This window comes from Etheostoma spectabile, chromosome 18, assembly GCF_008692095.1.
Source record: "Etheostoma spectabile isolate EspeVRDwgs_2016 chromosome 18, UIUC_Espe_1.0, whole genome shotgun sequence".
Lineage (NCBI taxonomy): Eukaryota > Metazoa > Chordata > Actinopteri > Perciformes > Percidae > Etheostoma > Etheostoma spectabile.
This window is the reverse complement of record NC_045750.1, coordinates 6,065,781-6,080,934: the sequence shown is the minus strand read 5'-3', so window position 1 is coordinate 6,080,934 and position 15,154 is coordinate 6,065,781. Positions and strand designations below refer to the sequence as shown.

The window sequence follows — 15,154 nt, the reverse complement described above, 5'->3', positions numbered from 1 at the left end:
CTTCACGTCATCCAACAGTGACAGACCCCAAAGGGGGGGGGGGGGGAGGACATATGGTGCTGTCATAGACGTAGGCATAGCTTAGCAGTGGTGGGGTGGGGGTGGATGTGCAGGTAATGTCTTTCCAGGTCCTCCACAGGACTGTCCATCTGTCTGAGCAGGGGGGGGGGGGGTTGAATTACAGTGGCTGAACTTACAGTCTGTACATTAGAAGCTGTGTATTCCTGACAGCTGCAGAGCACCACTAACACAACAGCAGGTGGATGGATTCGCATAAGAGCTATTCTTTAATCAAAGGCTCCCAGTTAAAGCCGTTCAGTCTATAATGATGCTCTTTAAATGTGGAGTGGCTTTGCTGTGAAAGGTGCTTGTGTAATGAAAACACACACACACACACACACACACACACACACACACACACACACACACACACACACACACACACACACACACACACACACACACACACCACACACACACACACACACACACCACACACACACACACACACACACACACACACACAATCCTTTGAAATGTCCAGAATTGTTTGCTTTCCTTTTGGGGCTTTGGAAAGTGCTTCATTGATAAAAAAAAAAAAAAAAAGACACAACTAAACTATTTCGTGCTAACAGCTCGTGTGACAGCTCTGGCTGCTCTCACCTGGCTTCGATGTGGTTGAAAAGGTTGTGCCACCGCTGGTTGACCTCCTGCAGTGAGCCGTGGACCTGCGTCTGCTTGGCCTGGTCACTGGCTAACAACAGCTGCTCACCTAGGTGCTTCAGATGGCTTTTATTCTCACTGAACAAGTTGATTTCCTCCATACAGTCCTGTGGAAACATGACATTATAGAATTTGTGCTGAACAAAAATCAGGAAAACCTCACAAACATCTATCCAATGCAGACCAAATTCAAAGTTAAACTCTTCTGATTTGTGTATGTATTTCGGTTTTATAGTAAAAGAGGCCGATTTCAAATGGAGCCTTCTTCAGTAGCGTTATTATGTACAATACGGATGTGCATTTCAGCCGGAGTAAAAAACACAAATACCCAATTACCAGCATAACATGAGTAAACTGCATATTTTGTGTGCTCATTTGGCCAATCTGTGATCCCTATAAGGATGAGAAGAAAGCATCTTAATTTTGACATAATCATGTCTAGTACAGCTTTTAATGACCAACAAAACACAAACATATGGATTTCAGTTCAAGAACACACCTCCCCTGCTCAGTGTCCCATTAATTCACCTTGCCAAACACCTCTATGCCCTGGAGAGGTCCGTTATCATCAGGAAATGAGATTTGTCATCTCCTCTCAAGTGCCACTACTTCTCTCCTCTAATCTAACAGCTCTAAACAACGGCTGTGCTACATTCAAACCAATTATTATCTTGTTGACTAAATGAGCATGCTTCATGATGAGACAGGAAGGTACAAAAGGGTTTCAGTCACTGAAAGGACAACTGTTGTGTGTGAACAAAGGGCAGCACAGCCATCCCATTCCAGGCCACCATCTGTTGTAAACAGCATAATTAATGTTGCTCATGTATGGATTTTAACCAACACAAGGGGTGTCCATGCCCCAAAACATTGGTTTATTGTGGGGATTACAGCATGTCTTATTTATCTGGAATAATGCGCAAGTTGTATCCTTTATGAAAGGTTTCATAAAGTGCATACAGGAACTTTCCAGCAATGTAAACTCTTGTGCAGTAGTCATATTTGAAGTAAGGTAACTTACCTCCTACAGTATAACAGTCCAATTTCATTCAAAAAATGCAACCAATGTTATGTCCTGATGTATTATTGTGTGGGATCATTGTACAAATATACTACAAAACAATCATCAATCAAGAGTCTACCCTACAGAATCAGATTTAACCCTACTGTGTCTGTTGGAGTTTTCATATGAAAACATATTCTTCCACATGTTATATTAGGAAGACATTTGTTCAATCTCGTACCTTCTTCAGCTTCTCCACCATTTCTTCAATGCTCAGATCTCCGCGGTGGCACACCTTGTTCTCCATCTGAGTCAGCCAATCACAGAACTCTTTATTCTTGTCATTGAAGATGGTCCAGGCATTGAGACGGTCTGCGATTTCCTGCCTGCGCAAGGATACCTGGGAAGAGTCAAAAGTGGCATTCAGCAACTTTGCACGCTTTTGCCTGTTTTGACACATGTCAAAGTATCAAGTAGTAGTCAGATAATCACCATTTTAGGATTTAACGTTGACCACACAGGTGTTGTTATACAGTATATTAAATAAATTAAACTGCCTGGTGCAATTTCAAAAGCTATTCAAATACTTCTACTGATCCTTCACTTACAAGTTACTAATACTGCATGGAAACTGAAATTGTAAACGACAGATAGCAAATAAGTGGTGGTTTAATATTCACACTAGAAACTGTTGATGCCACATTCTGCTAGTCTAGGGTAACCAGATGACCAGGGATTATGGTGCATTGTCACCAAGCACTAAACATGATTTATAGTTTCCAAACAAACCATAAAACTGAAAACATTTAGAGCAATAAAACTAATGTGTCTCAGTTATAAAATGATGTATTTTCTTTGTAGCTGGGAACAATGGCATGCAAAAAGGTTTTAACTGTTTAACATGTGCACAAACAAAAGATACATTTTGATCAATCCAGTCTGAAACAGATTGATTTGTTATGATGCTTCCTGGTATGTATCCAGGATACTCTGACCTAATTGTACTACACAACAGTACATGTTGTAGATTTGAGCGTGATGCAAAGGACACATAACCTGGTAAATTACTGAATAAAAGCAACGTTCAATACAACACATTACATGGTAAAAGTCATTAAAAAGATGAACTGAATATTAAGTAGACTTAGTAATCAACTGAATTGAGAGAAATCCCCAAGGGGCTGTTTTACAAAATTAACAAGGTCCATTTTCCTAATGACAGCTTAATGCCATGAAAACACCCGATTACATAGCTGAGGAGGGGGCCGATGATCTTCTTGAGGCTAAAGGGCTTAGTGAGCCCACAGGGCTCGTTTGAACCAACTATTTTTTTTACTGCTCAGTGGCATTTATTTGCTTTAAATGATCCTCGCTTTGGTTTTAATGTACTAACACTGTGCCTTTTGGACTCTGGAGAATTCAGGGTGCACTGTGAGCTTCTGTCACCCTGTGAGGACTTTGTGCTTACCCCGGAACAATAGAGCCTGTCCCTGAATCCCTTTAGCCCAGCCAAGCCATCTGCTCAGCAGACCCATTCCAGTGGCTTCCCCCAACTACAACCTGTTAACTATGCGAAGGAAACAATTGTGGCTCAGATCCATGCCCTGTGGCCATGTCAGGAATTAATAGGGATGAAAAATCGTATGTGATTTATCAGCTGAAGTAGTCTGTGCTTTTCTCAAATAACCTAAGTACAGCTTGCATGTAGGCTTTCAAATTTGATCCTCAACACTGAGTAACAAGGTAGGTCTTTCCTTGAAGACATCTCATGGTTTTGGTGACATTATATTTTATGTTTCAGGTTTGTTTGGGACAAACACAAGAAAAATGAAGTAGTTAGGATGGGAAGCTACCATGACTTTACAGATAAAAAAAGACTACTACATACAGAACACCAACCCAATTAACAGAAAACACACTGGCTGCTGTTGCTGCGTCTGTGAACCCCAGTAACTCCTGCCAAGTCAGGAGCAGGTGGAAGCCGCCAGCCTAACTGGGGACCCAATTAGCATGTCTGCAAATGATCCCATAACCCTAATAACTGACAAAAATGTCCCGAGCATGGCATAACCGTTGCTTTTTAAAGAACAACAGTGTGTTTGTGTTTAAGCCTGTACATTCCTTTAGGAATTTGAGTCTATACAGTCAAGCTACTTTCACCAATGATGCAGTTTCAGAATTACCAGCCTGTAGCATTTGAGACTGTGATTGTTCTGTAAGCAGTGCATCTGAGCCAGGAGCTAATTACAACTTGAAAGGGAGTCAAGTTAAGTGACTTTTTCAGAAATGACCCATACAGTATGCATCTAACCAAAACAATATGGAGTTTGGCACTTTTCTAATAGAATGTTGAGATGACAAATTAACAAGACCAATTAAGCTGACCTGTATGGGGGAAAGTTGCTAAAGTGTTAAAAAGAGGATGAGATGTTATAATTTTCTCTCTATGAATGATCATGTTATTCTTTTCTCAAACAAATGAGAGAGAGAGACTGTGTGTGTGTGTGTGTGTGTGTGTGTGTGTGTGTGTGTGTGTGTGTGTGTGTGTGTGTGTGTGTGTGTGTTCAGCCCCAGTGGTGCAAAGGCTTTGTGCTGCGTGCTGCTGGTCACCGCCAAAACTGCTGTTAGAAACATTTCTCTCCTTCTCTCCCTCTCTTCCTCCCAATCATTCCTCTCCACCTGCACCACGTACAATCTCTCACTTTCTCTGGTTCACTGTACGGCCTCTCTCTCTCCCTCTCTCTCTATTTCTTTTTTTTCCAGTTCTCACCTTCATACACAGCTCTTCCCATTGACTGTGAAGTTGTTCCAGCTGCTGCTCCAGCAGAACCGAGTCACCGGCTGCAACGTACTGAGACAGGTCCTTCTTCATGGTGCCCAATTCCCTAAATCCACTGGCCAAACGCTGCAGAGAGAGGTCTGTCTCCTGCATAACACAAACATAGACAGACAGCCGGTCAGACAGCCATGTACAGACTGCATGCACACGCTTCTATACCTCTTTCTCGCTCTGACCGTCCAGATTAAAGGGCTGTGGACGGGACAGGGGAGGGTAGAAGGGCTAAAAAGGGGGAGGGGAGTGAAAGCATGGGGTATTAAATAAGGGAAGGGGGGGGGGGGGGGGACTTTGGGGCACTCTGGTGTGATGGGTGTGGCTATTGATGGAATTGAGGGGTGGAGGAACTTTGGCCAGCTTTCAGTGCAGCTGACCCCAAAGAGATTCATGCTACACATACACATTGAACACTGATTAATAATCTTTAATGTAATACAATTTTTCATTTGCAATTTCCATCCCAAACCATGACGTCTAAAGAAAGGTTACACAGTGAACCCTGTTGCTCAGCCTCAGTGTCGTTTTTTTCTGCAAAGACAAGAATGGATACTGAGAATTTGGGCATTAGATGGCAGGTTTAGGGCTTTTAGCAGGAAGTTCATCGTAAATGGGGTCCTGCTCTGTTAATACAATGCTTTTTTGGAGACTGTCTCTGTGTGCTGCTAGATGATTGGCTGGCAAACGTTTTAGCCGCAGGGACATTGCTTGGATTTTAGAAATACTAAGGTCATGAGTCCCTAATGGCCAACAGCAGAGACCTCAGAATAATGCATTTGTATTTTTTGTGAACTGTATTTACAAATATAAAGATCTGTTCTTGTTTTTGTTTTTTGTTGGGGAAATAATGCCAGTGTAATGAATTCACTTTTTATTAGGTTTAAAAAGACATAGTCTAATCATCATCAGCCTGTAAAATATCCAGTATGTGTGTGTTTTAAAAAAAACTGTATCAGGATGTACGCCACCTCTCAAAACATCACCATAGTGGTAGTTGTGACCCTGTTAACCACTGTTCGAAAAGTAAGGAAAGAAGAAACTGTAAGTACTCTGGCAGTTATAATACAGCCGATGTTAAAATAATACTGTTTTGAACTACTTTTCTTGTTTCAACAGTTGGCAAAGTCTGTAAAATTGGAATCTAATTATAATAAAATCCTTATTTGTTTTTAGATTTCTCACATTACTTTAAATGTGCTAGTGCGCTTCAACCATTCAACATAGGAGTGTATGCTATATTGGCATGGAGCACCAGAGCCACCAATCTATCGTGCCAGGGACAAATGGATCATTTCTGTGCCAATGTTCTCTAATTCAGGGGCCAGTTAATAAAGGATTTCTTCCTTGAAAAATGACAAAAATACTTCCTTCCATTATGTGGTAGTAGACATAGCCAAGGGCTGTAATTAATATATTTTGGATTCCGGTAGTTAGGAATACAGTTGAGGTTACATATTAAAAAGCTCATAATTACCTGAATGAGTTTCTCGCCCTGAGAGTCCTGCGGTGACTGTTTCAGCATGGTGTTCAGCTCATCCAGTTCAGACGTGATGCTGGTTATCCCGCTTTGACACTGAGAACACAGAGGAAGGAGATCTCAGGGGCGAGTTTAACAAATATCTGACACATTTTGATTAGTAACCAGTAATGTTTAACCACAAAGCGCTGCTATGAAAACCTTAACCTTTGGGGAACTACATTTTGAAAATCTCATCTTAATCAATCACTGCAGAGGTAACCTGCTTTTATACATGCCATATTATAAAGCTATAAACAAACCCAAGCATACTGTAAATCTTTTTAAGTTTTTTTTTTAATTCTCGTCAAAATTCGTCTTTCTCCAAAGCACCTGTCTCATGAAACAGATGTGTAAAGTATTCTTCTGTTCTGGTAATATACCATAAGTTATATCATTAAAAAAATATCTTTTCTGTCGCCTTTGCAGGTGAGGGAAGAGAAATTGTGCATCCTAAAATCTGTTTGAAGTTATGTTAAAGACAGAATTGTACAATGCTATCTCTTTTCTCAATGTTTAAATATTTCCACAAATATTTTGTGAAACTAAATCATTCATGCCAAACGCCAAAAGGACCAAGACTGCTTAACTTAAACATTTTAGTAACTAAAGTAGGTATGGTAAGTTATGGTCATAGGCTCAAAAAAATCCAAACAACATAAGAACAGCACCCACAACACCTTTCTTTTCCTATAAATCTAAATTCACTTGACCATGGTACGATGACCAAGTTGGTCTCTTGCTTGTCAATTCTACTTTGTGCATCAGTGTTACTCTATGTGTGATCTTTGACATGTTGCTCAGAGGGATTTCCCTTTCCCCGGGTGGATCCTGTTTAGCTTAAAGGGGTTAACACAACTTTCCCTGACCTGACTGGGCAAACATTCAGTTTCTGTATTTAACAAAGCTCATTAAGATGGACGGCAACAGTGCTCAGTTAGAGCTTGGAGTGAAAAGGTGCCATCATTTAACTAAAATATCAGCAATGGTAAAGTAAGTTAAAGTTATTTCTGTCTGCCTGCTTTGACCAGTTATTTTGATAGTATTTATTAGATTCTAAGTACGTCCATGCCGTCCTGTATGATACATGATCACCGCTCTGTACAGGGATGGATGAAAGATGAAAGCAACACTAGCAACCAGCAGTCACTGGATGTAGATCAAGGATAGATTTCAGCTTCTCTTTGATCCCTCTTGGCTTGAGGTCAGTGCAAGGATAACAAACCAGGCTGTGTGTGTGTGTGCGCGCGTGTGTGTGCACGCGTGTGTGCGTGGCGTGCGTGCGTGCGTGCGTGCGTGCGTGCGTGCGTGCGTGCGTTGGGTAGGATCAAGTCCTGGATATGGGTCATGTAATGCTGACCCCTCCTACTCTCTTGTTAATACTGTAACACATGCTCTTCTTTTGGATTTTGTCAGTCAAACGCTGTAGTCCTCGATACACTAAATTTGTCCTAAAACAACTATTTTAGAACAACTATTAACTATACTATTATTTGTACAGTATATTCTGATTTGCCGTTAGCCATGAAATTATATAGGAAGAGGACAATCCACAAGATCCCTTCGCTGTAGTTTAGAGTTCAATTGCATCATGCTGTTCCTTTATTGAGTTAAATTAATGAAAAGATATATTGGTAGGATTATACCATGTTAATTTATTTGTATTGTTTTGTTTTGAAAAGCTTAATGTTTTAGGTTTTTGAGCTCTTATTTAGTTGTCAGATTACATTGTATAAAATGTGACATTTATATTTTCATAGCAACAAATACATGTAATCAAATGTAGTCTATATTGACAACGTTCCACTGTGCTGCCGGATTTTCCACCAGATGTCCCTCTTTTTAGGCCAGATGTCCGTCACCTTCCGCTTTCTTTGTGCTGGCATTCTAAGCTCCGGTGGATTTCTGAGGACTATGGTTGACTGCTCCTCAGATCTCTGCAGGTTAAATCCAGACAGCTAGCCAGACCATATGTCCAACCTGAGTTTTCTGTTGCAAGACTAAAACAACTTTTAAAAGGTACACACGTACCACTAAAACAAGTTCCTTCACGAGGCTATTTTGCAGCGGCACCGTCATTGTGTTCAGGCTTAGCCCCGCCCAAGATGATAGTGATTGGTTTAAAGAAATACTATCCCGGATTGCTGTGTGGACTAGCCAGACCCTCCTATGCAGCGCTGTGAAGGAAGGTCTAGCAATGCGAGACTAAGTCAAATATTAAATAAAAAAATAAGACTTTAATGTTAAATATTTTTAATTGGATTTAACATAAAAAACGAGTGTTGATATTTGATGGAAGTATGACTGTTACCTGAACAGTTGTGCTGACCAGGTCTCTTCTCCTCTCCAGCTGCGAGGTGGTTTGTTCCCAGGCCTCCTGTACAGCCTGGAGCTCTGACTGCAGTCGGCTCTGACACTCAGAGTCTGTCATGGTTTCACATAGATGTCTGCCAGCCTGCAGCACCCGGCTGTACACGGGGGAGTGTAGACCCAGAGCGTCTTTAACACACTTGGAAAGATGTTAAGATTTTAACAACTTAATATATTAGATTTGGCACAAAATTGCACTTTTCTGCAACAACAAAGTCAGATTTTTGTTTATTGATGTAGGAAGATGTCTGTACACTGTACACTGTCAACCATCCCCACTAACCTGGTAATCATCCACGTAGCTTTGTAGCTGATGCAGTGTACACAGAGTAGGTCCAGCTGGAGGCAGCAAAGAGTCAACGTCCCGCAACAGCTTCCACAATAGTTTCAAGCCACGTTGGTAGACTCTCAACTGGCTCACTTGTTCCTTTGTCAAAGACCTGCGCTGGCTAGCCACAGCCACAGAGTTAAGCCAGCCCTCCCTCATGCAGGTTACTTGTGCCATGAGTTCAGATCTGTAAACAAGCAACACAAAAGTTGCTTTATTATATTTTGGAGAAAAACTATGGTACCTGCTGTAAACTGTTGACATCTGTTGCCAAACCTGTTGGCATCCATCCAAAAACATGCAATGAGTTCAATATAAAATGGGGGAATGAGTGGAATTATTCAGTTATCTCTATAAGGATATGTAGAACTTGAATAATACCTTTCCTTCCAACATAAAACAAAACAAAAAATTACAAGTAACAGGCAACGGCTAAATCAACACAAAATCAGCAGGATTTTAAGACTTAACGCTTTAATAGCAATCCTAGCAAGAGCAGCAACTTTCCTTTAGCTCCTTGTTATTAACTTAAATCATTGTTACTAACTTTGCTCCTTGTTATTAACTTAGCTCTGGGGAGCTTATTCTCCGGAGTCCTTATAGGTTTTATTTGCCCAGGAGTTTTCCTTGGATCAGGGTGGCACCTAAATCATGGTTGCAGCTGTTGCCCTGGCCCTGGTTCATGCCTTGCTATGCCCTGCTAGTCCAGCTAAGCCCTTCTACGTCCTGCTAGGCCCTGCAGTACTCTGTAACACCCTGCTACACCCTGTAATCCCCTGCTGTGCCCTGTTACGTCAACTACTACAACTTCTATTTCTAGTTGTAGTTCCATTATCTTTATTTGTGACTATAAATGCCTCAACTGGCACCGTCAGACACCACCTACCAAGAGCCTAGGTCTGTCCGAGGTCTCTCCCTAATAGGAAGTTCTCAAGTTCCTCACCACTGTCAATACTGTAAATACTGGAATTGTTGGGTGTTTGTAAATTATAGAATTTGGTCTAGACTTACTCTATCTATAAAATGTATTGAGATAACTCTTGTTATGAATTGATATAAAAAAATAAAAATGAATTGAATAAAAATTGAAGTAAAAGATTTAAGAGGTTTTTAAGCATTCCAAAGACTGTAAAAAATGATTTAAGGAAGCTTTGGGGAATTAAATTAATGTAATAACAAAACAGCTACACACACTGCATTTTGTTGTGTATCCTACCTAGTCCATTTTTTTTGCCTTATCTTCTCTCCCCCTTTTTAACAGAATTTTTCCTTTCAAATAACTGTCATGGTGACATCATTGTTGTCATTGTCCTATTGATTAGTTGCTGAACATCAAAAGAGTGGGTCTTGTCTAGTTATGAGCCTGTAAGAAGCAGACCAACCTTGAACCTTGATAACAAATAGAAGGAGATAAGTCGGAAGAAACCTAGAGTGACAATAAAATATGGCATCTTTTATGTGTGTTCATAAACTATTGGTCACTAAGAGCTATGGGTGCCATTTTGGTGCCAATATGGTATAAACCGAGGAATGTGCTAAACTGCTAAATGCTTCAATCTTTCATTATTCTCCTGAAAGGAGATAGATAGATGACGGGAAGAACCAGGGGAAACTAGGACTTAAAAGAAGAGAGATGAGCCGATGCTGTACAGACAGTATTTTGGAGTCTGGAACTAAAAACTCATTAACCGTATTATTATTCTAAGATTTTTCCATCACTCACCTTTTCTCTCCTGTTTCTGTTTCCATGGAGTTGACTGCATGGCAGAGAAGACCCTGCAGAAGCTGGTGTCCAATCATTATTTCAACCTCAAGCCTCTGTGGAAGAGAGACAACAAGAGAGTGTCATACAATGATTTCAGACAAAAAAAAGCAAGATGTTTTAAATTACACACCATTTGTAGAGTAATTAGGACATTTTTTCTGTTTTAAAATTACATTCACTATTTAAAACAAATGGCACTTAAGCTTCCTAATGTTCTGCCATAATCACAGCATTTATGCTGATGAGGTCATTAATTCAGCTGCCTTAATTACTAAATACTTCTTTGTAAACATGCTTGTCATCTAGCAACACGTGGGCAGAATACAGATGAACAGTTTATTTAGAGTTCAGTCATATCAGCAGATGCAGGGGAAGGAAAGCCTTTAACAACAAAACACAAACAAATAATTCAACACTAGTTTTCCTCTAAAAAGTTAGAATAGCTAGGAGCGTTAGCGCTGATTTTAAAGGTCTTATATTGTGAAAAATGAGATTTTCATTTCTTTTTTATTAAAAAGCAGGTTGAAATGCTATTTAAATTCTGTACAATTGTGATGTCACAACTCTACCATATACTACATGTATAGGTAGAAGGTGCCGCTACAGTGCCGTGGTAAAAACAGTACAGGTTTATTCAGACAGAAAGTATGAGTGGAAAAGAAATGATTTGGGGTTTCTGTTAAAACATGTTTACATGCTTCAGACACTGGTCCCAGTTGTTTAGATACCAATCTAATAAATGTCCCTGAAAGGACAGAAATGCAGAGAATCTGAAAAGTGTATTGTACCTGATGGACGGTCAGCATCTCTTGGAGGCTGGAGAAACTTTGAGGTTTTTTACACATTGATTCCTCCTCAAGCTTCTTCTGGATAAACGACAGGTTCTTACACTTCTCCTGTAAGTCCTGGGAGCGCTGGCCCTCAGCCTGCAGGGCTCTGGGGGAAAAAGGACACAATGAAAGACAACTAACTACAACCAGAAGCCTCAAAATGGACATATCAACTGTAATCCACCAGAAAATTGAATTAGTCATTAAATCCTTGAACATCTTGTAATACAACACATAGGTTCTGAATTTCTGCACAAGGCCAGAATAACTACAATGATTTTAAAGGCTCCCACAAAGAAGTATACAGCTCTTATTTTCAGCTAAAAGTTTTGTGAACCTTCAAACAGCAAAAATGAGAAAATACACAAGCCAATTGCACACTTTATAGATTTATATTTGTGCATCATTTTGATCTGAACTGTCTCACCTGTTCACGTCAGTCGTACGAGTCAGGCTTTCAACCCACTGCCTGCTGAGCATGTGCAGTCTCTCTGTCTCATGGTTGTTAAGGGTCAAATATCCACTAATTTCACTGACGTCAAACAGTAATTGAAACAGATCATTGAGTTCCAGGAGAACCTGCTGCCAATCCAAGAAATAAAAAAACAAACAGAGAGCACATTTTCAGTTTACTGAGGTCCGCCTCAAATACAAAATTGAGACACACTGTGTCTGTGTAACCAAGTTATGACGCACATTGCAGTTTATGCCTCATGTTTCACTTAACATTCAGCTCTTTGTCACAGTTTGAAAGACTGTGCTTTGGAATTAAAGAGGATGCTTGGATGGGGAAACAAAAGGAATTCTGACAAACCTTCACAGATTCTGTGTCAGTCAAGCTGGTCTTAAGCTTATGTTGTGTGTTCTGTGTGTGCTTTTCAAGGGCCAGTAGTCCAGCGTGAAATATGTTCTGTTGCTCCAAACTCTCCTGCACACAGAGAGAAATGTGATAATGTTAATAACATTTCAAATGAAATGTCAAGGAAACTGGTCTCCATTCATTAGACACTTGATGAATTAGATTTCAAGTTGATAGGTAGCTATTTGTATTAGTCATTGCACGGATGATCTTCTATCAATTATTGAACAGTGACACAAAAACTAAGAATATTTCTGCAATTGTTGTAAAATGAATGTGGTGTTTTAACTAATTTCCTCACCTGAAGACTTTTCTTTTTCCCTGACATTGCCCGGCTCAGCAGCAGGACATCACGTGACAGCAGTCTGGTATCTGATTGGATTAAATTTGTGACCATTGATTCCAGCCGTCCAATGAGAGGCTTGGAAGCTGCGAGGACATCTCCCACACAGCTTTGCAAATCCTCAGCAGCATCCTGCAACGTCTGGTGTTGAGAGCGTGAGAGTATTATATGTCACTAAATTTAATTAGATTTTATTAATAAGTATTTCCTGCTTTCCATCATCTTTCCAATGGTTTTCATCAATGTACCTTAAAGACCTTATGATCACAACATCATTGCTGCTTTTTATCCTCTTGAAAAATGGAAATCTTGTTTTCCAAAAATTGTGACGCAAGTATTCCAAATACACCTTTTAGTGAATTTTTGAAGTGGCATAGAAATGGAAAAAATGACATGAAGGTTTTTTTTTTTGCACAATTGTGCAACACAACACATAATGCAACTATAAGTACATGCTGTCCATTTTTTTTTTTTAAATTGGAGACCAGTGATTGGGAAACGAGTGAATTCAACAAAAAATAGCATTACTGTATGAAGAACAAGTTATCAAACTGGTTCTGTTTGTTCTCAGTGACCTTTAACAAGAAAAGAAATTAGTTTCCTGTAGAGAACTGGCAATAGCTACATCTGAGCCCTGTTTGTTTGTTTATCTGTTTAATTTGAAAATGTAAATAAAATATGAAAGAAAAGAAATTAGTTTCAAATACTTCAAATACAACAAATCCTCAAATGTTTAGGAGCCCTGAATAGAGGTACAAAGATGTGACATACTTCTAACATTTTGATATAATCAGTGATTCGGCATTATTAAACTAATTTGAAATGCTAAATGTCAAGATCAAAGGTTCATTTTATTGTTAGTTGCTTAACTTTCATATATGTTGATAGTTTTTTAACAAACAAAACATAGGTATGTCACCTTAAAACAGTTTTTTTTGTTTTTTTTAAATACCTTTAAAATGTTGTTACCGCTAAGTAATTGTTACTTACTGTGTCCTACTCAGTATATATTATTACACAATTATGTCCTTAACAAAAATGTTTTGTATGCATGTTATGTAATTTGTTATCAACAGCCAACAAATGCATTGAAATCGGCCTTGAAAATAAATAAAAAATCTGTCAGGTTTGAATCTTTTCCACATTGCAAGAATGCACAGTGGCATTAAATCAGCGATAAGGCAGCTAAATAATTCTCATCAACAATCACAGGACTTTGGTGGACAAACTTGCACTAGACTGCACATTCCAACTTACCTCCACTGAGCGAACCATGGTCTGTGTGTCTTGCTGGGGTGAAGATGTCGACAGCTCCTCCCACTGATGCCACAGAGTATGCAGGCGAAGGGAGCAGCGATCAGACAGGTGAGTGTACTCCTGCCATAGGGAAAGTGTCTCTCCAGTCTTCATGTGCTCATCCTTCAGCTCCTGCACCACGTCCTTCCACCTGAACACGATAGATTATTACTCTATAGTTTATAGCAATGATATTCCAATTACGGGGTTGCTCCAGTCTCGCTGGAAATTCCGGCAGATTTACCTCTTTTCGGCCAGACGTCTGTTGTCTTACGCTTTCTTTGTGATGGAATTATAAACTCTGGTGGATTTATGAGGACTATGATTAACTGCTTCTCCTAAATCCAGACAGATAGATAGACTATCTGTCCAGTTTTCTGTTGCACAAATAAACAACTTTTGAACGTACACATGTTCCACTGAAACAAGTTCCCTCCCGAGGTTATTTTGCAGCGGCACAGTAATGTTGCTTAGCACTGCCCATGACGATTGGAATTGGTTTGAAGAAATGCCAAAATACCAGAGCAAGTTTTTCTCCCGTCCCGAAATGATGTATGATCTTCCGCAGTGCTGTGGAGGAAGGTCTGGCAAAGCAAGACTTATTGCTCTATAACTCTATATTGTTTTGTGGGCATACAGTGTGACTACAATTGTATAACTGAGCTATACATGACACCAGTGATGAGAGAGACGTTTTTGTCTTCTTCAAATTAAAATTGTTTTGGTAATTTCAGGCCACTGACCGTTTGCATTCTCCTTTCATCTGATCATTCAGCGCCTGTGCTGCTCCATGATGAAGAGTCTTTACAAGGCGCTGATAGAATTTGTCCATGGACGCCAAAAGCTCTTCCTCTTTTCCGGCCTTCTCCTGGAGTTGCTGTGCACAAAAGAAATGCCTTTTGTATTTTCAATTCAGAGGAGCATTTACTCACCCAAAAGCTAAGTACACTGACTGGCAAGTACTGACAGCTTGACAGCCTTGAACGCCCACACCTTTAGTGAATTTTCAAAACTAGATGGAAGGCTTTTAACTTCATACAGTTACAAGTGGCTGGCTGGTTTTAGAGTAACTGAATCTGTAAAGCCTGTATATGCACATGTGTACTTCTGTTCACCTGGAGGGAGTCCATGTGTCCTTCTGCCTGCTTCAGTGAAAACAGAGGCTGATGCAGCAGAGCACAGCGCACCCTGGTGGTGTGCAGAGAAACCTCCCTCAGATTTCTCTCAAAACAACTCCACTCCTCCACATTCTGCTGTAGAGCTGGTCTCAGAGCTTCCATCTGCAAAT

At 40.0% G+C, this 15,154-nt stretch overlaps 1 protein-coding gene across 1 annotated transcript in view; it reads right to left on the bottom strand.

Moving 5' to 3' along the window:
- Nucleotides 1-15,154, bottom strand: part of syne2a (spectrin repeat containing, nuclear envelope 2a) — a 93,720-nt gene that overhangs the window by 17,424 nt on the left and 61,142 nt on the right. Inside the window, 14 exon segments of the mRNA XM_032543624.1 lie at nucleotides 664-830; nucleotides 1,968-2,126; nucleotides 4,497-4,652; nucleotides 6,034-6,132; nucleotides 8,387-8,584; nucleotides 8,729-8,960; nucleotides 10,497-10,591; nucleotides 11,327-11,474; nucleotides 11,796-11,950; nucleotides 12,183-12,296; nucleotides 12,529-12,711; nucleotides 13,828-14,017; nucleotides 14,610-14,743; nucleotides 14,982-15,146. Of these exon segments, the coding sequence (XP_032399515.1) occupies nucleotides 664-830; nucleotides 1,968-2,126; nucleotides 4,497-4,652; nucleotides 6,034-6,132; nucleotides 8,387-8,584; nucleotides 8,729-8,960; nucleotides 10,497-10,591; nucleotides 11,327-11,474; nucleotides 11,796-11,950; nucleotides 12,183-12,296; nucleotides 12,529-12,711; nucleotides 13,828-14,017; nucleotides 14,610-14,743; nucleotides 14,982-15,146 (2,195 nt within the window).